We start from the raw sequence: 23557 nt of genomic DNA, 5'->3' as shown, positions 1-23557 counted from the left end.
CTTAAAGCTGTTTTAATACAAAGATCAAAGTTCTGTGGATGTTTTGATTGCATTGAAATGTAAATACCATTTAGAGTTGTTACCAGGTCTGGTAGGGTATGTAAGGGGTGTGAATACCATCAGATATTGACCAGTGGCTATGAAGGACATGAAGATCATAAGTTCTCATTCACACAATATTTAACAGTACCTGTCAGGGTTTGGGGCCTCACTGTTGGCTGCCATTTGGCCATCTGATCAAATCATGCAGTATCCAGAGTTGTGGGGCATTAGGATGTGATAGTGTCTGAAGGCTGAGGATGCCACAGTGGTCAGTCAGTACTGTTAAGGTCTTCTGAGATCTGTTAGGATGGAATCTAGTTTTGTTAGTGTCTGATGTTGCTCTTCATGGGAAGGTGACGACAACCATATTTATCATCAAGATTCCAGTCAATCACCTTCGACCACTAAAGGGAAGGAACATGAAATGTGTGCCATGGACACTGCAACCTCTTCACTTCTTAGCATACCATTTGAAAACAAGTAATGGAGTCCATGCAACATTCTATGTCATCCCACCCCATTAGTCAGACACTAACAGCACCTAGACTTGGGAATTACCATTGCATATGTAGGCTGCATATCACATCACAAATGTCTATGTTTGTAGTAGTGCCATGACCAAGAAGCATGGACTGCTGATGAATGGTGTCACTTCATGCTTGAATTGCTGTTCATTAGTAATCTGAATGACCACCATCGGTGACTATGCCTGTGACTTACAAAGAGGTCCCCTTCTTCCAATGTTTCAGGAGGCATGTTGGTGTTACTTCTGGCTTCATGGTGCAGTGTATGTTTTCAGTTAAAGCTGGTAGTGATTGAAGGAAATCTGACAGCACCAGCATTATGGTGTGGTATGTGGGCTTTCAAATAAGAATGAAATGATGGCCTTCAACTCACAGACTCAGGATTATAATATTAAAAGTTTGGGCTGGTTTTGTTGTCTAGGGGCTGGCATACATAGTTGCCGCATTACAAGCCAAATTCTGCTGAGTCTACAGTATGCAATATGAATATACACATGAATTGAATGATCGAAGGTTCCTATCACTCGGCAATTATGAACTTTGAATCTTATATAGAAATTTATAAATGAAAGATTGCAATTAAGTAAATTCTGCAGGTACTATTTTAACGACTTCAGATGATGGGTACTATAGCAGAAGTACCTTTAACAATGCCCTTTATCACTGCAAAACACTTATTGGTGTCGATGGTCCAGCAATTATATAAAATATAAGTTGAATAGCAGGGAAACAATAGATTCATACTTCACGTAATTAGTTTTGAACAGCAATATAGCTTGCGAGATATTCACTTCTAAACGCGTACTATGTCTTCACTGCAGAAGCCACAGAAATCTCACAAGTGCACCAGTTGGCACTACAAAATATTTCTATGTCCCACGACCATGCGCAAACTGCTTCACTCTCTCAAGTCCTTCCTGTGACAGTGCGTCCATCGCACCGAACTGTCCAGGATCTCTCATGTCCTCTCCCATATTCCCCTGTCCCCTCTTGAAATGATGCTCCTCCCCCTCTTCCACACAGTCTCTCCATGTATCTTGTTCGGAACAATCGCTGTTATTGGCTAGAGCGCTCCCACCCTGTCTCCAAGCCAATGCATACTCACAAACATAATGACCCACAATGAGATTTTCACTCTGCAGCAGAGTGTGCACTGATATGAAACTTCCTGGCAGATTAAAACTGTGTGCCCGACCGAGACTTGAACTCGGGACCTTTGCCTTTCGCGGGCAAGTGCTCTACCAACTGAGCTACTGAAGCACGACTCACGCCCGGTACTCACAGCTTTACTTCTGCCATTACCTCGTCTCCTACCTTCCAAACTTTACAGAAGCTCTCCTGTGAACCTTGCAGAACTAGCACTCCTGAAAGAAAGGCAGAGTGAAAATCTCATTCTGGAAACATCCCCCAGGCTGTGGCTAAGCCAAGTCTCCGCAATATCCTTTCTTTCAGGAGTGCTAGTTCTGCAAGGTTCGCAGGAGAGCTTCTGTAAAGTTTGGAAGGTAGGAGACAAGGTACTGGCAGAAGTAAAACTGTGAGTACCGGGCGTGAGTCGTGCTTCGGTAGCTCAGTTGGTAGAGCACTTGCCCGCGAAAGGCAAAAGTCCCGAGTTCGAGTCTCGGTCGGGCACACAGTTTTAATCTGCCCGGAAGTTTCATAATGAACCACATTCGAAATACTGTATTTACATTTAAATAACTTGAAATTAAATAAATATTCCTACAGCTGGACCATAAATATGCTCTAACACACATTATTAAATACATAAACAAATTAAATAAACATATATCAAAGGAATAGCAACAAAAGGTAGGCCAGTAGCCTAATGTCTCTGTACTTTCTAAAACACAGTAAATAATGGACCAATATCTTCATGTATAGTATATATCGGATGTAAACAAAGAAATAGATGAATAAATATATTTATAAGCAAGCTGCTACCGTTTTTTCGTGTAACTGTGGAGTACTTATGGCCTGCTGGGATCGATAGTAATCGGCCACTTTGACTTCCAATAACTCATGTACTATTCAAGTTACATGCCTGTAATTTATACCAATTTAAGTTTTCAGTAATAGCTTTTGAAAGACATGTTGATCGACAAAATTGGATAAACCGTTTAGATTTTGAAAATTCATTGCTGTGTGTTAGTAGAATAATTTATCATCAGATACTAAAGTTTAAACTAATAAAGATATTGAAAATCTGATTACACCATCAGGATCATCGTGCAAATAATGGTAATGTACATGTTTCTTTTTGAGATATCATGATTCATCTGGCTACTATTAATTTCTTTACGAACTGTGAAATGTCTGCCATTAAGGTTTCACAAAGTCCGCCATTTTGGCACTCCTGGCATGTCTCCTTCATCTACACAGCGTCACCAAGGAATTCCCAGCTGTGCGGTTGGCTGAACCATGTGGTCCGGCTGTTGTGCGGTACCATGTGGTTGCTAACGAGCCACAGCTTGCTGAGCAGCCCTAGCAATGGCTGCCAACTCTGAACTTAAAATATTTCCAGGGCACCACAAATCACCTGTTACCACACAGGTGACTATTGGTTATGATTTCAGGTAAAGAACATGTAGATTGAGGGAACTCTGACAGCACAACAGTACGTCACTGACACCCAGCTCCCATCTGCGTTACCTCTCTTGAGACAGTATTCTAGTGCTATTTTTCAACAGCACAACCCTTGCTTACATATGGCATGTGTGTCAGTGAAAAAAATGGAAATGAGTATATGGCATCATTGGCCGAGAGGCCCCATCCGGGGAAGTCCAATCATCAAGTACAAGTCTTATTTCAGTCGACGCCACATTGAGTGAGTTGCGCGCCAGTGATGAGGATGAAATGATGATAAGGACAACACAAAATCCAGTCCCCAAGCGTAGAAAATTTCCAACCTGGCCGGGAATCGAACCCGGGCCCTCTTGCATGGGAGGCGAGCACAGTACCACCCAACTAAGCAGGTGAACTGTGTCAGTGAACTATCTGCTTGATACTGAGGTATTCCTATGGCTAGCAAGATCCCCAGATTGTATCAGGAGAGAATATAATGGTTCCATGGTACCTTTACTAAGTAAATCAGAGTGTGCATCCAGGGCAGAACAGTTGTAATGACCGATACATAAGTGGCCTCGTGTTGCGAAGTTCTTTGTGAATTTTACTCCATATTGTAAGCAGTGAAATAACATCACAATCTCTCTCAACCCGTAAAGTTTCATATCATTGTCTACTCCTTTATGGGTGCTTATCTTTTTTTATCCTCTGGTGTAACATACTATACACTGAACTAACAATGGTGGTGTATAGGAGCTAATAAGTGGAATGAACATATTGAAAAGATGAATATGTAATGCTGGGATAGGATGGGTACTGCTTTGGTCAAACAATGTTTCTAGCAGTAAGACATCCAAGTAGCCTCTTACCAGAGGTATTCATATGCAAATCGTACTGTTTACAATGGCAGAAAGTGAGAGGCCACACTCATGTGTGAACATCTATCTCCACACTGCAATTTCTCACTATCCTGCAGCAGTTTCCATATTTGTCCATTGTGACAATATTAATTCTTTTACATTCACAGTTTGTCAAACTGTTCAACAGAAATTTATGATTATGCAACATTCTGTTGTATTTCATTTAAAGGTAAATGACTGTTTTATGAGATGGACTGTACAAGAGAAACTTGTATCTATGATTTTTTAACCACATATTTAAGTAAATATCTTATTAATATATATTTCTCATGTATTTTTTATGGTGTATGTCATTATTTCATTACAGCAAAAGGTGAAATCAGCAGAAGAGACACAAATTAATATTGATAATACAAGAGCACTGTATATACCTGTTGCAAACCGAGCACAAATACTCTTTTTCTGTGTATCAGATCTGGGCAATATTGATCCCATGTACCAGTATTCATTAGAATGGTTCATCAGCATATTTATTGGGAGCATGACCAATACAGAAGCATCAGGTCAGTAATATATGCATATTTTCTGCATTTGTGTTCTATACACAAGGATATTTTCTCATGTATATAATGCATATTTGAACAATCAACTGCTTTTATTTTTAAAAAAATATCTGCTGATTTCAGTCTTGGACCATCTTCACGGATGAGGGTTAAAATGCTTTAAGCCACCGTATTGCATTAGTCATTACCTAAAATATGTAGTCGATGCCATGAACGTAAATATATGGCACAGCACTTTAAAAGCAAACATACGCATACTAAACATATACAGAGCAGTGCTGAAGAGACACAACAGTACCGCTCTGTATACATTTAGTATTTGTAATCCTGCTTTTAAAATCCTGTGTCATATATTTATATTCATGGCATGCGCTACACATTTTAAATAATGACTAATGAAATATGGTGACGTAAATCATTTTAATCCATGAAGATGGTCCAAGACCAAAACCGGTAGATATTTGGGTTTAAAATAAAAGCATCTGATGTTTCAAATAACCATTTTATACATTTCTTAATGGCTGTAGACAGTCACCTCCCAAAAATGATGTTTTATCAAATGGCATTATTACAATTTTAAAGAAAAATTATAATGATTCTTCTTTCTAAACTGTCCTACATTCTTATTACTATTATTTGATAATCATCAGTAATGTAAAAAGATAAAACAGTCCTCAGTCAGTACTGTTGCTCTGTTGTGCCCAAATGCAGAGTGACACAGTGTGTCTTTAAATGCAAAAAATTTAGGTCAGATTTCACCATGACTTTTACTGATATTGATTGAAGCTTCAAGTTTACTATTACCAGTTACGAATGAATTCTGACTGCTAACAGTAAACTTACAGTTTCAATTAATTACAAAAGTGTGGCCAAATGTTATTCTTGCATGGTGCTTTCACAGTGTCATAGTTAATTAAAATTAAAAGTTAAATTGGCATTGTAATGATTTTTTATATGCTATTTTGTAATATGGTCAAAAATTATGAACCTGTATATTGTATTTATATTATGAAAAGGAAAGTTGCCACTCACCATATAGCGGAGATACTGAGTCGCAGATAGGCACAACAAAAAGACTCTCACAAATAAAGCTTTCAGCTAGTAAGGCCTTCGTTAAAAGTAGATGACAGATACGCAAGCGTGCGCGCGCGCGCATACACACACACACACACACACACACACACACACACACACATGACAACAGTCTCAGGCAACTGAACCCAGCCTCAGTTGCCTGAGACTGCAGTCGTCTATTTTTGATGAAGGCCTGATTGGCTGAAAGCTTTATTTGTGACTGTCTTTTTGTTGTGCCTCTCTGCGACTCAGCATCTACGCTATGTGGTGAGTGGCAACTTTACTTTTCATAATATAGTTACATTCCATCCTGGTCTTTCCATTATTGTATTATTTAGATCTCATTATAAAAGAGAACATTCAGAAATCTTATACCTAAAGCTTGACTATCATGATGTAATAAATCATAGTATGGTTCCTTTTGTCTAAATACCTGTATCTGGATATCATTATATTTGGAACACGGTTCTTTCTGTGACCATGTCTACAAGCTTGATATTCATTACTTTGCAGCTGACATAAATGAAAGAGTGGAGAATATTAATAATTACTTTACATTTAGTTTATATTCCAATGTCTGCCGAAGTCTATTTGAAAAACACAAGATGCATTTTGCATTTCTTTTATGTGTAAGAATATTGATGGATGAAGAAAGAATAGATCCCATGGAATGGCAATTCTTATTGGCAGGGGGAAACCCTCTACAGGTATGTTTCTGATAGTAATGTGCTAACTGTTATCAAACTTTTAACTGTGCAGTACTTTCATTAAATTTATTGATATATCTTCCAGAACTTGGAAAAACTAGTAATTCCCCATGTGTAGAACTTTTCAATAAGAATAGCATATGTATCAAACATATGATAGCTCTTTTGAGTTTTTTTCTTCTTTCTTTTACTAACATTTTACTTGTTATGTTTAAACTTCACACCAATGTTTCAATTAGGAGGTTGAGAATCCTGCCCCAGAATGGTTATCAAGCAAATCTTGGAAAGAAATAATGTCCCTTGAAGCACTTCCAAAATTTAAGCCATTTGTAGATTCATTTGTGTCTCAGTTGGCTGGATACAAAAAGATATTTGATTCGTTGGAGCCACACAAGTAAGTAAAAAAATTATTTTTTTATCTTTTTCAGTTAATAACATGGGTTTACAAAAACAATTAAAATTATTCACATTAAATGAAGATAACAGTGGTAGTAGTATTCTTGGTACAGTTATGTAATTATATATCCCAGATTTTATTTTTAATGTACATTGTGGTCAATCGCTTTGAAATTATTTGGCTGCCTAATATTGTTTGTTTTAAGTTTGGATAATAATAACATTTTCAATGTCACACATAAACAAAGTTTAGAAGACAGCAAATAAGTATTGTAAAATATGATAAATACCAAAGTCCATACACTTTGGTAGAAAGATACTCATTAAGCTTGCTACAAAATAATGTGTCTCCTTAAGGTCCATGTTACAAACTGCCTTTTGTGCTTCATAGAAGTCATAGAAAGCATATACTATTGGTAGAACACTCTGCATCTGCAAAAACATATGTCAAGATGGCATCAAGTTCGAATAGTCAGTCACAATACTTGACAAGTAAAAGTAAAATTCGCATAAATAAGTGTAGTAAATGTAACTCATATATTGACAAGTGTAATATATATAGTGGAAATGTGTTAAACATGCTTTATAACATCAAAAGTTATGGAAAAGAGACGTAACGAAATGGTCAAATTAGACAGCATAGCAACAACATCTTACCAGCAAAGTACAATTTCACCTCGAAAAGTCTCAGGACTCTGTTATTGTGGAAAGTGTGTGTGCAAGGGATTATTGTTGTTGTGGTCTTCAGTCCAGAGACTGGTTTGATGCAGCTCTCCATGCTACTCTATTCTGCGCAAGGTTCTTCACCTCCCAGTACCTACTGCAACCTACATCCATCTGAATCTGTTTAGTGTATTCATCTCTTGGTCTCCCACTACGACTTCTACCCTCCACGCTGCCCTCAATACTAAATTGATGATCCCTTGATGCCTCAGAATGTGCCCTACCAACCGATCCCTTCTTCTAGTCAAGTTGTGCCACAAATTTCTCTTCTCTCCAATTCTGTTCAATGCCTCCTCATTAGTTACTTGATCTACCCATCTAACTTTCAACATTCTTCTGTAGCACTATATTTCAAAAGCTTCTATTCCCCTTTTGTCTAAACTATTTATCGTCCTCGTTTCACTTCCATACATGGCTACACTCCGTACAAATACTTTCAGAAATGGCTTCCTGACACTTAAATCTGTACTCAATGTTAACAAATTTCTCTTCTTTAGAAATGCTTTCCTTGCCATTGCCAGTCTGTATTTTATATCCTCTCTACTTCGACCATCATCAGTTATTTTGCTCCCCAAATAGCAAAACCCCTTTACTATTTTAAGTGTCTCATTTCCTAATGTAATTCCCTCAGCATCACCTGACTTAATTCAACTACATTCCATTATCCTCATTTTGCTTTTGTAGATGTTCATCATGTATCCTCCTTTCGAGACACTGTCCATTCCGTTCAACTGCTCTTCGAAGTCCTTTGCTGTCTCTGACAGAATTAAATGTCATCGGCGAACCTCGAAGTTTTAATTTCTTCTCCATGGATTTTAATTCCTACTCCAAATTTTTCTTTTGTTTCCTTCACTGCTTGCTTAATATACAGACAGATTGAATAACATCGGGGAGAGGCTACAACCCTGTCTCACTCCCTTCCCAACCACTGCTTCCCTTTCATGCCCCTCGACTCTTATAACTGCCATCTGGTTTCTGTACAAATTATAAATAGCCATTTGCTCCCTATATTTGTCCCCTGCCATCTTCAGAATTTGAAACAGAATATTTCAGTCAACATATTCAAAAGCTTTCTCTAAGTCTACAAATGCTAGAAATGTAGGCTTGCCTTTCCTTAATCTATTTTCTAAGATAAGTTGTAGGGTCAGTATTTCTTCACATGTTCCAACATTTCTACAGAATCCAAACTGATCTTCCCCGGGGTCGGTTTCTACCAGTTTTTCCATTCGTCTGTAGAGAATTTGTGTTAGTATTTTGCAGCCGCGCCCTATTAAACTGATAGTTAGGTAATTTTCACATCTGTCAACCCCTACCTTATTATATTCTTTTTGAAGTCTGAGGGCATTTCGCCTGTCTGATACATCTTGCTCACCAGATGGTAGAGTTTTGTCAGGTCTGGCTCTCCCAAGGCCATCAGTAGTTCTAATGGAATGTTGTCTACTCCCGGGGCCTTGTTTTGACTTAGGTCTTTCAGTGCTGTGTCAAACTCTTCACGCAGTATCATATCTCCCATTTCATCTTCATCTACATCCTCTTCCATTTCCATAATATTGTCCTCAAGAACATTGCCCTTGTATAGAACCTCTATATACTCCTCCCACCTTTCTGCTTTCCCTTCTTTGCTTAGAACTGGGTTTCCATCTGAGCTCTTGATATTCATGCAAGTGGTTCTCTTTTCTCCAAAGGCCTCTTTAATTTTCCTGTAGGCAGTATCTATCTTACCCCTAGTGATACATGCCTCTACATCCTTACATTTATCCTCTAGCCATCCCCGCTTAGCTATTTTGCAGTTCCTGTTGATCTCATTTTTGAAACGTTTGTATTCCTTTTTGCCTGTTTCATTTGCTGCATTTTTGTATTTTCTCCTTTCATCAAATAAATTCAGTATCTCTTCTGTGACCCAAGGATTTCTATTAGCCTCAAAATTTAAGAATCTCTCTCCCTGCACAAGGCATGGCTTTGTTTGCTGTCTTGAGATTTGAGGATGTCATTGGTGAGCTGCTTCCAGTTCTTACTTGGCAGTCACCTGACCCCAAGGGCACTACTCTGGTAAATTTCTCCATTATGCCAATGTAGACTGCAGGATTTTCGATTGTGTTCAGTTTGGAAAATTTTCTCTCCTTGTTTCCAAAAATCTTGTGGGGGGTTATGAACAAATAACTGATGATTGGAAACCACACTTTGACACTTTCTACATCTAGTGGAGCATCATGAAGAAACCAATACATCAACATTCCAGTCATTGTTGTGTTCTTATTTTGCCCACCACATACACCCAAAAAGAGACATAGTTTGGCGACAACCATCCAAATAGGCTTGAAGCAGTTAATGACAAATTGCTGAATCAACCTGGTTTGACCCCTTCACAAACTCATTCTCTAGCCAAACATACGAGGTCACATTTTTTTGTGTCAGTGTTCGTAGAGAAACTTAGGCAAACCATGAAATTATGGAATTACATATGTCTTGAATAACAGGCCACCTGATTTGAGACTTCTGTAAGAATGAAATTCTTCTGGCAATCGTAACTGGACTGCCTTGCCTTTCTTCTATCTATCTATCATAAAACACGTTACTTCAAATTCTGTGAGCCGTGAGCTGATGTTTCAAATTTTTCTTTTCAGTTCATTGATTTTCCAAGAAAATCCTACTTTTTGGGTATGAGCATGTAGATCATGTGTCAACATAAGTTGCTCTGAAGCCAATACTAAATTGCAGAATAGTGTCCTGTAGTAGTCATACTTATGTCCAAATTGTGACCTTCCTCACAGAAAATTTCTCACACATTATTTTCACGTTTAACTCACTGCTCAAATATTGGTGATGAAGCATTTTTCCTCTAGAATAATAACTTTTGATATGCTTGACTTGTTCAATGTGTCTGTCAACTGCAGTTTTCTTATCTTCATGCAGCTTTATTCTTCTCCTTTTTCAACAGTTGCAGTTGAGAAATCATCAATTTTACTCTGACAGAGTTTGTTGAGTCTCATTTTTTTACCTTCAAAATCTCCATGAAACAGCTCTGCAAACCCATATGATTCTAGAAACTCCTTCACATCTTTTTATAAGTACAAAGTTGGTAATTACTTCCTTTCTTGTCACTTTGTCTCCTCTAAGCTCAATTTTTTGATGAGATGACATGATGACATGCTGTCGAATATAGTTGCTCTGCCAGTCTCGGTTAGTTTCTTCAAAAAATTCTTCAAGGATCTGCTGTACATCCTGCATAGTGAGTTCCTTACATTTCAACTTGGGTGTTTACAGTTTGGAACTGCAGAAACCCCTTTGGTTGATACCTGAAGATAGATGAACAATTACAGATACTAGTTGTAGTTCAGTGTTTCTATTGTCAAGTACATTGAATCAATGAGAAATGTGTTTGAAAGGAGAATTATATTTTAGATTTGCAGAGATTACCCTGCAATGAAGAGCTTAAGTTATATGGTTAGGTCATTAACTCCAGCAGTATTAAACTTGTAACTTATAAATAATTGAATATTACTATAACATTTATGTTTTCTTTACTTAACATATTCCCTTACTGCAACAATTGAAAATTTTTCTATCTTATCAATTTTTGTGTTTATGATTTTTTGTAATGCAGAATTATTTTGCCCACTGGAAATAGTTTTGTGTACCTCTAGATATGATTTAAGTTCTCCATCTTCTCTACTGTGTCTGTCTATTCTTTGATCATTTACATGGAATTTGACCTATTTATTAGTGGGTCTTTTCTAGATCTTGTTCAAGTACGAAACTCAACTGGAACAAACTTAAGTTTGCTCCCTATAATTCTATCATTCAGGCCCCTTCTGTCACGCCTACATCCACTTGGCTCCTTTACATCTCTGTTATTCCTTCCAGAACCTGGATAATCCCTTGTGGGTTGGTTTCTTGGCTTACAATTTCTCATATTGTCTTCTGTTTTTCCCCATATAAATCAAAAAGTCATTAATGTTACTCTTGGGGACTGGCAAAAGCAATTCTCTTACAATTTGTGTCTGTTTATTTTCTAATCCTATTGTTATTGCCTCATTTTCTGATTCTTTGTCCAAGTACTTAAGTTTGTTAATCAAATACCAACAGAAACCTTTAATAGTCCCTCTCATGGACTCATAGCTCTCACTAGCCCAGAATTCACAAGCAGTTTTCTGCTATTCTCCCTTTTTTCTCAAAAATAATTTCCTGCATTATTCTCAAGAATGGGAAGGTTACCCATAAGCATCCTCTCTCCAATAACCTCTTATAAAGGACATTTTCTTCCTGATCACTCCTATTTCTAGGTAAGTCACTAAATTCTCTGATAAAGTCAAGGGGGTGCACATTCCACATGGTTCAAAAGCTATGAAACTTTTTACAATTGATAAAGTAAGCTTCATTTGATACAGTAAAAACATTATGATTTACTGTTTTCAATGCTGGTAAATTTTAGATCCATTTACAACTTGATATTGTTCTACAGTTTCATTGAACTCTTCAAGTTTTTATTCAGTAGTTAACAAACGTCTGTTTTCAACTTCATTTCCCACTTTTTCTATTTTATTATTCAATTCTGCTTTTGTTTTCTCCATTTGTAACTCTAACTCATCCTTATTTTCAGCATTAATTTTCTTTAACTGGCCAGAGGTCATCAGACAAGAACTGACTACTGCTTCCACCCTCTTTTCATAACAATTTACAATCCTATCTTGTGTAGCTTCACATTATTTGCTGTCTGTTTATTCTTACATTTGTTTTGTTAGTTACTTTTTAACTTATTATCCAAACAAATTTGTACAGAGTCTACCTTTTCGTCCAAATTTTCCAATTTCTATAAATTTTACTACCACTTGTATTCATTGCTACTCTTAAACTGCTGATGTCACTTTTGATACATTTAGTTACTTCAGTGAACTCCAGTGAACATTTCAATGTATCTATCTACATAAAATTCGTGTTCTAATTTGCTTTCACTATTATTAACATTTGAAAGTTCTGTGGGTGATACCCGAGACTTTTCTTTGGTAACTTGACTAGCATTTCACCAAAGATCCATTTCTTTTTTATTTATACAGCATCCTAGTTACTTATATCTCTTTCATTAATATTATGTGTGCTGTTCTATTTACTGTCCACACAGTAACAATGGAAAATCCCGGATGGAATAATGACAGTATTATGAAAAGGATAGATCTCTACTGACCATACAGTGAAGATGTTGAGTCACAGACAGGCACAACAACAAAAAATGCTAAACAAGTAAGCTTTCAGTCAAAAGGCCTTGTTCTGAATTAGACAACATACACACAGATAAATTCATGCAAATGCAACTCTGACTGCTGGACACGGCAGCCGGAGATGGTCATGCAAATGTGAGTTGCATTTGCATGTGTGTGTGTGTGTGTGTGTGTGTGTGTGTGTGTGTGTGTGTGTGTGTGTGTGTGTGATTCAGAAGAAGGCCTTTTGGCCAGAAAGCTCATTTGTTTAGCTGACTTTTTGTTGTGCCTGTCTATGACTCATCATCTCCACTATAAGGTGAGTAGCAGTCTATCTTTTTCATAATATTGTCTTCTTTTGCCTCCTTACACTTTACTCCTACAGTGCCACTTGAAATCTTTATTTATGCATGGTTCCTTCTCAGTGCACTTTTATCATCAGTTTCTAGGTTTCCAGTCTACTTAAACCTCAACACTCCACTGCGGAGTGAAAATCTCATTCTGGAAACATCCCCCAGGCTGTGGCTAAGCCATGTCTCCGCAGTATCCTTTCTTTCAGGAGTGCTAGTTCTGCAAGGTTCGCAGAAGAGCTTCTGTAAAGTTTGGAACGTAGGAGACGAGATACTGGCAGAAGTAAAGCTGTGAGTACCGGGCGTGAGTCGTGCTTTGGTAGCTCAGATGGTAGAGCACTTGCCCGCGAAAGGCAAAGGTCCAGAGTTTGAGTCTCGGTCCGGCACACAGTTTTAATCTGCCAGGAAGTTTCATATCAGCGCACACTCCGCTGCAGAGTGAAAATCTCATTCTGGAAACATCCCCCAGGCTTTGGCTAAGCCATGTCTCCGCAGTATCCTTTCTTCCAGGAGTGATAGTTCTACAAGGTTCGCAGAAGAGCTTCTGTAAAGTTTGGAAGGTAGGAAACGAGATACTGGCAGAAGTAAAGCTGTGAGTACCGGGCGTGAGTTGTGCTTAGGTAGCTCAGATGGTAGAACACTTGCCCGCGAAAGGCAAAGGTCCCGAGTTCGAGTCTCGGTCGGGCACACAGTTTTAATCTGCCAGGAAGTTTCATATCAGCGCACACACTGCTGCCGAGTGAAAACCTCTTTCTGGAGATGGAGGTAGATTTTATTGTTATAATGAGAGCCAAGGTAAGAAAGGTCATAATGAAGTGTGTGTCTTTCTGTACCATTACACTGAGAACTTTGTCCTCACAAGAGAACTCAACTTGTTCAACATGCATGTGGTGGCCAGATTTGCAGTCATGTTAAGTTTCTTTAAAGGTAATGGCAAATTTGATAAACTCTACCACTATTTACTCATTGGAGGGCACTCTTATCCACCATCCGACTGCAACTTAGGTGTGATGAAAAGGAAGTTAAAAATTTGTGACCTAATACTTATTCCAGATACATGGATGTCACTTATCACCTAATTTAGTCACCTTAGTCGTTTTGAAGTTTATGCAGTAAAAACAAGAGAAATAGGTACCCTTTTATATAAAAAGGTTATCATCTCTAAAATGGCAAGAGACACAGGATAAAGAATAATTTACTCCTTCTAACATTCTGTACTATTCGTACAGTTTAAAAAAAAGGCAAGTGGTTCCTAGGCCCTATATCAAAGGACACTTAAGTCATTTCCTTTAGGTCAGTGAAAGTTCTCATGGAAAAGAAGTAAGAAGATGATATTGAGAAACTACTGAAGTATATTACACATTGATACTATCAAATATTTATAATAAGCTTAAAACATATCCTATAACAGAAATGGGTAAAGATGACTGAAAAGTGACTGGAACCAGTTTTTTTTTTTTTTTTTTTTTTTTTTTTTTTTTTTTTTTTTTTTTTTTTTTTTTTTTTTTTTTTTTGTATGAACTTAATATTTTGTGTGAACAAGTGGCCATTCATCATTTGTAACAAGTTTTGTATTTGTTTTTGCATGAACTTCGGCAGTTTTTTGAACATTAGTTTAGGTTCATGAGCATTAAGGAACCATAAGTTATTTCTTTGTCTTTTAAATGCACCTCATATCATTATGTATGATAATTTTTCCTTGTGATAGTATGCTACAAACAGAAATTTATACTTTACATTACATATATTGTACTCTACTTACTGTTATTCATTAAATGTAAGCTTTTACTTTTCATGCGTTCCAAATATGTGCCTTAAAATGTACTTCCTTCCTCATTTATTGCTATTTGCTGTAAGGGGATAGCTCCATGTGATAAGAATCTCCATAGCAGCTACAAATATTTTTCAAACTATATAATATTAGCCTTACTACACACTCCATCAACTTTTTTCTTATTAAATATCTTTTGCTTTCTTGATACTTGTTTGCCTTTTGAGCTGCTGAATTCAGCTTCGTAATACTGTCAGTTGTTGAATCTATTTCTGAGTGTATTTTACTTTATTTTACTGGATTTCTTTTTAAATTCATCTTTCTTCCTGATTCATATTGTCTGTCTCTCTCCTTCTCCCTTTAATTTTCGAAAGTCACCCTTCTGTTTTTTTTTTTTTTTTTTTTTTTAATTTTTTTTTTTTTTATTTGTTAAATACATTAAGTGCCTTCAAGAAACATCTCTCTACCTAAATAGTTATCAGTGGAATCTCAGAATTTTATTTACATATAATTACTTCAGTGGCGCAATTACTAACTTTCCTTGGATATTTTTTTTCCAAAGTTTTATTAAAATAATGTTCTGCAGTGACATTGTGTCTCAGTATGACAAAAATGATTTATTACTGTGACACCGTACAAGAGAATGTGTCAAGTAATCATCTTTAGTTAACATAGCTCTGCCAGATCAGTGATGACTTCACCTTGAAGTGTTATTAATCCCCTGCCCCATGAGTAGTATTTAATTTTGCTAAAATGTCAGCCACAGGGTAATATAAATCAATTCTTAAGAATAATACAGGCTTTGGAATATTAGAAAGTACAAAGTGCTAGAAATAGAATTCTTGGTTTGTTGCAGGGAGCCTTTACCTGACCCATGGGAGTCAGAACTGGATGAATTCCAGCACTTACTAATCCTGAAAGCATTACGGCCAGACAAGGTTACAAATTCAATGCAGATATATCTTAGCCATAACCTTGGTCAACAGTTTGTTGAACCACAGACAACTGAACTTTCTGCCATGTACAAGGAGTCAGGTCCTGCAGTGCCACTGATATTTGTACTTTCCACTGGGACAGATCCAGCTGCAGATCTTTACAAATTTGCTGACAAGGTATTTGTCAATATATTTTTATTGCCTTTATGTGCTGTAGTTAGTATACACTGAAGGGTAAGAAAAACTCAATTTTCAGTGTGTTGGGTTTTACCACTCTGTAATCTGTTTACAGTTGATACAGTATAATATATATGAAATTTATCAAAACAGAAAGATATAGGTTGCAGTAGTTACTCGGAGATGAAGAAGCTTGCACAGGATAGAGTAGCATGGAGAGCAGCATCGAACCAGTCTCTGGACTGAAGACCACAACAACAACAACCAAAAATTGTATTTTCAGTTGCATTGGATGTTAATGTTGTCATGGGTTTGATACAGAAAATTCAAATAAGAACTTTGTGAAATTACAGACTGAAAGGTTGGCCAATACTTTCTGTCAGAGAATGTAAGTATTACTGACTGGAACACTTAAAGAAGAAAATACCAGTCCTAACTTTCTTCAGGAGAGGGAAAAGGAGATTGGTTAGGGAGCATTAAAAAAGGGATTACTTTTTGGGTGGAAAGGTTCGGAATGTCAATGAGACTCATCATTGAGATATCCACCTGAGCCCAGGGGAAGGCAAATTGTGCCTCCCAAAGATAAGCACTGGCCAGCTTTCATGTACCATGTAATTCTTGTCATGCACAGTGGTCGACCAATGCATATGCACAGCAAGCAATTTGTTTTTTGAAGTTCTCAATATGTTCAATAGTTTGATGCTTCCATCTATCTTTTCCTGTCTTGGGCTAATATTTTTGTCTCTATGTACATGTGATATTCAACACCTTCAATATTCTCCTTCACGTATTTTTATCCTTGTTTGCACCTCTTGTTTTCCCACTTCCTCCACCACAAAATTATCTGTTCCATGACCTTCAATACTCAATGGAAAATCAGTGGGTTTGGAGCTAATTACTGTCTAGGCTTCATTGTGCCATTCTTGCCTGCCTATCAAACTGTCAGAAGCCTTTGGTACCATAAGACTCCTGTCACATCAGTCAGTTGTTCAGAGAAATAACAGTGTTAATAGTACGGCTTATTGACACTGCTGTCACTTTACTCACTGGCAGCAGATTGCACTGGTCTTTGCGCCTCCTAATACTTACCACTAACCAAAGTAAATGGTTCAAAGGGCATGAAATGTTGTAGAATTAGTGTACTATGTGAACATCCATTTATTCAATTTTTTGTATGTCCATCCTTTTTGACTGGAGGTCTAGTTGATGCTGAAGGGGTTATCATGATCTATATATTCACTGCATCAATGGCCAACATAACTGGTTTATGCAGACTATCTGTAACTGTGATGTCAGCACTCCATGATGGTTGGAGTGCTGGCATCACAGTTACAGATGGTTACATATGGATTGTGATAACCCCTTCAGCATCAACTAAGGCCTGAAGATGGTGCACTGAAGTGCTGAAACTGGTAGCTACACAATAAATAACATCATAAGGATGATGGTAAGTATTTCGTTTCAAGCATGATGGTTGGAGTGCTGACATCACAGTTACAGATAATCTGTGTAAACCAGTTATGTTGGCCACTGCTGCAGCGAATATACAGATCGTGATAACCCCTTCAGTAGTAAATAAGGCCTGAAGATGGCGCAGTGAAGCACCAAAACTGGTAGCTACACCGTAAATAAAGATCATAAGGATGGCTGTTGGAATTTCATTTTCTTACAATTCATTCGTGCAATTTCCCTTAAATAGATTTTATCTAAAAGTTGTTACTAAGTATGTTGTCCGTTTAAACATGATAACCTAGTAGAGACCTTCAAAATGTGTCGTGGGCTGTGAAGTACTGGTGATTGGCAACTACCTAGCCATTTGTCCAACAAACAACTACAGAAGGCATGATACAACATGGCAGAACAGACCAAGGAAATAAACAGCCAATATGGCAAAATTAGCATCCTGGAGGCTTTTTGAGCAGGCCCAGGTGAAGAGAGACAGCTGGAGAGTAAAATACTGTGTACTGTAGTTTCTTTGCCAGGAGGCTCCCTGGAAAAGATGGGGCACCCTGTGCCTCAAAATAGTTCATCTATTTCTCCTAATTACAGCATGATTCTGAAAACATATTTCTTTTTCTGCTGAAGATCACCCCATCAAGGCTTCCATCCAGTCACTCATTGACCAGTCTCGTTTGGTAGTAGAAGATAGCAAAAGGAAGGCTGAAGTTTTAAATTCCACATTTAAGAAATCGTCCACACAGGAGAATCATACAATCATACCATCATTTGACCATCCCACAGAGTCCAGTATGGATGACATAGTTATTAGCATCGCTGGCATAGAGAAACAACTGAAAGAGTTGAAAACAAATAAATCACCAGGCCCAGTAGGAATCCCAATCTGGTTTTACAAAGAGTACTCAATGTCATTGGCTCTTCACTTAGTTTGCATTTATCGTGAATCTCTCATCCAGTGCAAAGTCCCAAGTTATTGGAAAAAAGCGTAGGTGAAAGCTGTACATAAGGGTAAAAGAATGGAGTCGCAAAAATACAGACCAATACTCCTAACATTGGTTTTCTGCAGAATTCTAGAGCATATTCTGACTTCAAATATAATAAATTTTCTAGAGACCAAAAAGCTCATTTCCATGAACATTTAGGAAACATTGCTCATGTGAAATGCAAGCTTGCTTTTTCCTCACATGATATACTATGAACTATGGATGGAGGATTTCCGAAAAGCATTTGACACAGTACCCTGCTGCAGACTGTTAATGAAGGTATGTGCATACAGAATACACTCCCAGATATATGACCATCTTGAAGACCTCTTAAGTTATAGAACCCAGTATGTTGTCATTGAAGGTGAGTGTTCATCAGAGGCAGGGGTATCATCAGGAGTGCCCCAGGGAAATGTGACAGGACCATTGCTATTTTCTGTATACGTAAGTGATCTGGCAGATCTGGTGGGTATCAATGTGCTGTTGTTTGCTGACAGTGCTGCAGTGCACAAGAAGGTGTCACAGAAAAATGACTGTAGGTTGATTCGAAATGACCTAGACAAAATTTCTAGTAGGTGTGATGAATGGCAGCTGGCTCTTAATGTAGAAAATTGTAAGTTAATGTGGAAGTGTAGGAAAAACAAACCTGTAATGTATGGATACAGTTAGTTGCATCCTTCTTGACAGTCACATCATTTAGATATCTGGGCATTACATTTGAAGCCATATGAAATGGAAGGATTGTGGTAGGGAAGACAAATGGTCGACTTCGGTTTGTTGGGAGAATTTTAGCAAGATGTAGTTCACCTGTAATGGAGACTGAGTATGGGATGCTAGTGTGACCTATTCTTGAGTACTGCTTGAGTTTTTGGAATCTGCACCAGGTTGGATTGAAAGAAGACATCAAAGCAATTCAGAGGCGAGTTGCTAGATTTGTCCCCCTGAGGTTGAGTCAGCATGCAAGTGTTATGTGTTAGCTTTGGGAGCTCAAGTAGGAATCCCTGGAGGGAAGAAGACATTTATTTTAAAGAACACTACTGAGAAAGTTTAGAGAACGGGCATTTGGAGCTAACTGCTTAAAAATCCTACTGCCGCCAACATACATTTCGCTTGAGGATAAGATACTAGAAATTAGAGCTCTTATGGAACAGGAAAGGAAATGACTAGTTGTGTTATAGGCTACTCTCCACCATGCATGGTATGCTGGCTTGCAGAGTATGTACACTATATAATCAAAAAGTATCTGAACACATCCAAAATCGTACGTTTTTCATACTAGGTTCATTGTGCTGCCACCTACTGTCAGGTACTCCATATCAGCAACCTCAGTAGTCATTAGACATCATGAGAGAGCAGAATGGAGTGCTCCGCAGAACTCACAGACTTCGAACGTGATCAGGTGATTGGGTGTCACTTGTGTCATACATCTGTACATGAGATTTCCACACTCCTGTACATCTCTAGGTCCACTGTTTCCAATGTGATAGTGAAATGGAAATGTGAAGGGACACGTACATCACAAAAGTGCGCAGGCCGACCTCATCTGTGCACTGACAGAGACTGGCAACAGTTGAAGAGGGTTGTAATGTGTAATATGCAGACATCTATCCAGATCATCACACAGGAATTCCAAAATGCATCAGGATCCACTGCAAGTACTATGACACTTAGGTGGGAGATGAGAAAACTTAAATTTCATGGTCGAATGGCTGCTTGTAAGCTGCATATCACACTGGTAAATGCCAAACGATGTCTCGCTTGGTGTAAGGAATGTAGACATCGGATGATTGAACAATAGTAAAATGTTGTGTGGAGTGACATATCACAGTACACAATGTGGCGATCTGATGGCAGTATGTGGGTATGGCGAATGCCCAGTGAACGTCATCTGCCAATGTGTGCAGTGCCAAAAGTAAAATTCAGAGGCGGCGGTGTTATGGTGTGGTCATGTTTTTCATGGAGGGGACTTGCACCCCTTGTTGTTTTGTGTGGCACTATCACAGCACAGGCCTACGTTGATGTTTTAAGCACCTTCTTGCTTCCCACTGTTGAAGAGCAGGGATGGCAACTGCATCTTTCAACACGATTGAGCACTTGTTCATAATGCACGACCTCTGGGAGAGTGTTTACAAGACAATTACATCCCTGTAATGGACGGGCCTGCATAGAGTCCTGACCTGAATCCTATAGAACACCTTTGGGATGTTTTGGAATGCCGACTTCATGCCAAGCTTCACTGACTAACATCGATACCTCTCTTCAGTGCAGCACTCCATGAAGAATGGGCTGCTGTTCCCCAAGAAACCTTCTAGCAACTGATTAAACATATGCCTGCGAGAGTGGAAGCTGTCATCAAGGCTAAGGGTGAGCCATCACTATATTTAATTCCAGCATTACCGGTGGAGGGCGCCATAAACTTGTAAGTCATTTTCAGCCAGGTGTCTGGGTACGTTTGATCACATAGTGTATGTAGATGTAACAACATTTGGACACAGTATTAAATCTTAAATGTTTAAAAACACGAAACAGAAAAGGATGTGGCTGTGACAGAGGGCAGAGAGACCATATAAGCCCTCAGCCTCAACTGATAGAGGGGAGAATAAACCTAAGCGTCATCAAAAAGAGTCACCCATATCATGTATTGGCTAACCATCATCTGAGGCCTTCTGCCTAAAAGTCTACATCTACATCACCATCTGTACTCTGCAAACCACCAGTTATTAGGTTTTTCCCATTCTATCACATATGAAACAAAGGAAGAATGATTGTTTAAGTGCCTCTGTCTGTGCTATAATTAAGCTAATCTTGTTCTCACGATCCCCATTGGAGTGATACATTTGTGGTTGTACTACATGCCTAAGGTCATTATTTAAGGCCAGTTCTTGAAACTTTGTTAGTAGGCTTTCTCTGGATAGTTTATATCTATCTTCATGAGTCTGTCAGTTCCCTTTCTTCATTACCTGTGTGATGCTTTCCCATAGATCAAACAAACCTGTAACCATTCTTGTTACCCTTCTGTGGACACATTCAGTATCCCCTGGTAGCAATATTCTGGGTTTGGTTGCATGGGTGATTTGTAAGTAATATCCTTTGTAGACTGTTTGCATATCCCCAGTATTCTGCCAATAAACCAAAATATGCCACCTGTTTTACCCACAACTGAGCCTGTGCTCATTCCATTTCAAATTCCTTCTAAGTACTACACGGGGAGTTAGTCAATTCAAACTGTGACCATTGAAATTATAGTCATGGGATTCTGCACTTTCTCATTTTGTGAAGTGCACAGTTGTACATTCCTGACCAGTTGCCAGTTTTTGCACCACTTCCAGATCTGACTGATTATTTATGCAACTTGTTTTAGACAGTACATCATTTGCAAAAAGCCTGAGATTACTATTAATGTTGTCATCAAGGTCATTGATATATGACACGAACAACAATGATCCCAACAGTTCCCTGGGATGCACCTGAAGTTACTTCTACATCTGTTGATGACTCTCCATCAAAGATAACTTGCTGTATTGTCCCTACCAAAAAGTCTTCAATCCAGTCATAAATTTCACTTGATACATGACTGCACTTTTGATACTAAGTGCAGAAGTGGTACTGAGTCAAGTGATTTTTGGAAATAAAGAAATACTGCATCTATCTGACTGCCTTCATCCAAAGCCTTAGGATGTCTGTGGTAAAAGATTATGCAACCGCTCAGCAGCCAGCAGCTTCTAAATTACTAAAGCTGCCGGTAGCACTGAGCAATGTAATCATAACATGGCTGGCCCCGTGCCAGGGCCGAGTGGGCTTCAGTGTAATACATTGGAAAATGACGTTGCTACCGCTGTAGCCAGTGCCACATGTGACCTTGAGGAACAGTTTCGTCTATGTGAGTAATGATTTTGTTAAGAAGGCATCATCTTCGTGCAGCCGCTCGAGCAACAGCATTGGACCACTCACACAGAAGATGCCACGATTATTATAGGAGGAGAAGGTGTACCCGCCTTCCAGTTTATAAAGAAATAGACAATATTTCTATTAATACCGAGAACTATGTAGGTGCCCAAGTCATCCTGCACGGTCCATCAAGTGGTGGAGTTCTTAACTTTAGCCGGCTGCTGTGGCTAAGCAGTTCTAGGCGCTTCAGTCCGGAACCACGCGACTGCTACGGTTGTAGGTTCGAATCCTGCCACGGGCATGGATGTGTGTGATGTCCTTAGGTTAGTTAGGTTTAAGTAGTTCTAAGTTCTAGCGGACTGATTACCTCAGATGTTAAGTCCCATAGTGCTCAGAGCAATTTGAACCATTTCTTAACTTTACCCTTAGCAACAATGATGTCCATCAACACGGTAATGGATGGATCACCATTGCTCTAGTACATGGACCTAAAGGCAATACAATGACAGGACTGGAATCGTTCAACAGCCGTGGCGTCATTGCTTATCGGACATTTCAGATCGGAGTGGTCTACAATAGAGATATGAGTAAATCATATTACGTGTTGTCGATGCATGGGGGAGGTCATTCTGTGAGAGATACCTCATTATGTTTGCACCCAGAATGTGTTCTAAGATTTACAACAAATCAATGTCAGGGATATTGGACAGTAGTTTTGTGGATCACTTCTATTACCCTTCTTGTAAATTAATGTGACCGGTGCTTTCATTCAACTGCTGGGCACAGGTTTTTGATTGAGGGATCTGTAATAGATTACAGTTAAAAAAGCAAATAACTCAGCCACACATACATTACAGAGCCCAATAAGAATTCGATCAGGCCTTAGAGCTTTGTTCATTTTGAATGACTTCAGCACTTTATCACTGACACTGACACTGTCATTACGTCACTCACCCCATTAGTGTTAAAAATATGATGATTAAATTGGGACAATTCTCCTGAGTTCTCTTCTGTAAAGCAGTCAAGAAGCATTTCTGCTTTTTGCTTTGCATCCTGTAATTGCAGTTCCTGTCTCATCCATCAGTGATTGGATGCTACCTTTTGTGCCACTAACAGCCTTTATACATGACCATAATTTGGGTTTATGAAACATCATTTGACAGTATTCTTTTATGGTAGTCATTGAATGCTTCTCACATTGCACTCTTGACAGCCAAATGCATTTCATGTAGCATCTCTCTAACTATAGCCCTGTGTCTTATTTTGCACCTATTATGCAGTAATCTGTTTCTTCAGAAGTGTCTTTACAGTGACTGTATACAATGGCGGATCCCTCCAATTATGAACTG

At 38.4% G+C, this 23557-nt stretch overlaps 1 protein-coding gene across 1 annotated transcript in view; it reads left to right on the top strand.

Annotated features, from left to right (window-relative positions):
* Positions 1-23557, top strand: part of LOC124803257 (dynein axonemal heavy chain 1-like) — an 866140-nt gene that overhangs the window by 698427 nt on the left and 144156 nt on the right. Inside the window, exons 44-47 of the mRNA XM_047264440.1 lie at positions 4356-4551; positions 6139-6332; positions 6572-6726; positions 15624-15879. Of these exons, the coding sequence (XP_047120396.1) occupies positions 4356-4551; positions 6139-6332; positions 6572-6726; positions 15624-15879 (801 nt within the window). The remainder of the gene's footprint in view (positions 1-4355; positions 4552-6138; positions 6333-6571; positions 6727-15623; positions 15880-23557) is intronic.

Source organism: Schistocerca piceifrons, chromosome 6 (genome assembly GCF_021461385.2).
Source record: "Schistocerca piceifrons isolate TAMUIC-IGC-003096 chromosome 6, iqSchPice1.1, whole genome shotgun sequence".
NCBI classification, from domain to species: domain Eukaryota; kingdom Metazoa; phylum Arthropoda; class Insecta; order Orthoptera; family Acrididae; genus Schistocerca; species Schistocerca piceifrons.
Note: the sequence above shows the minus strand (reverse complement) of the source record. Positions and strands in the feature narration are given on the sequence as shown.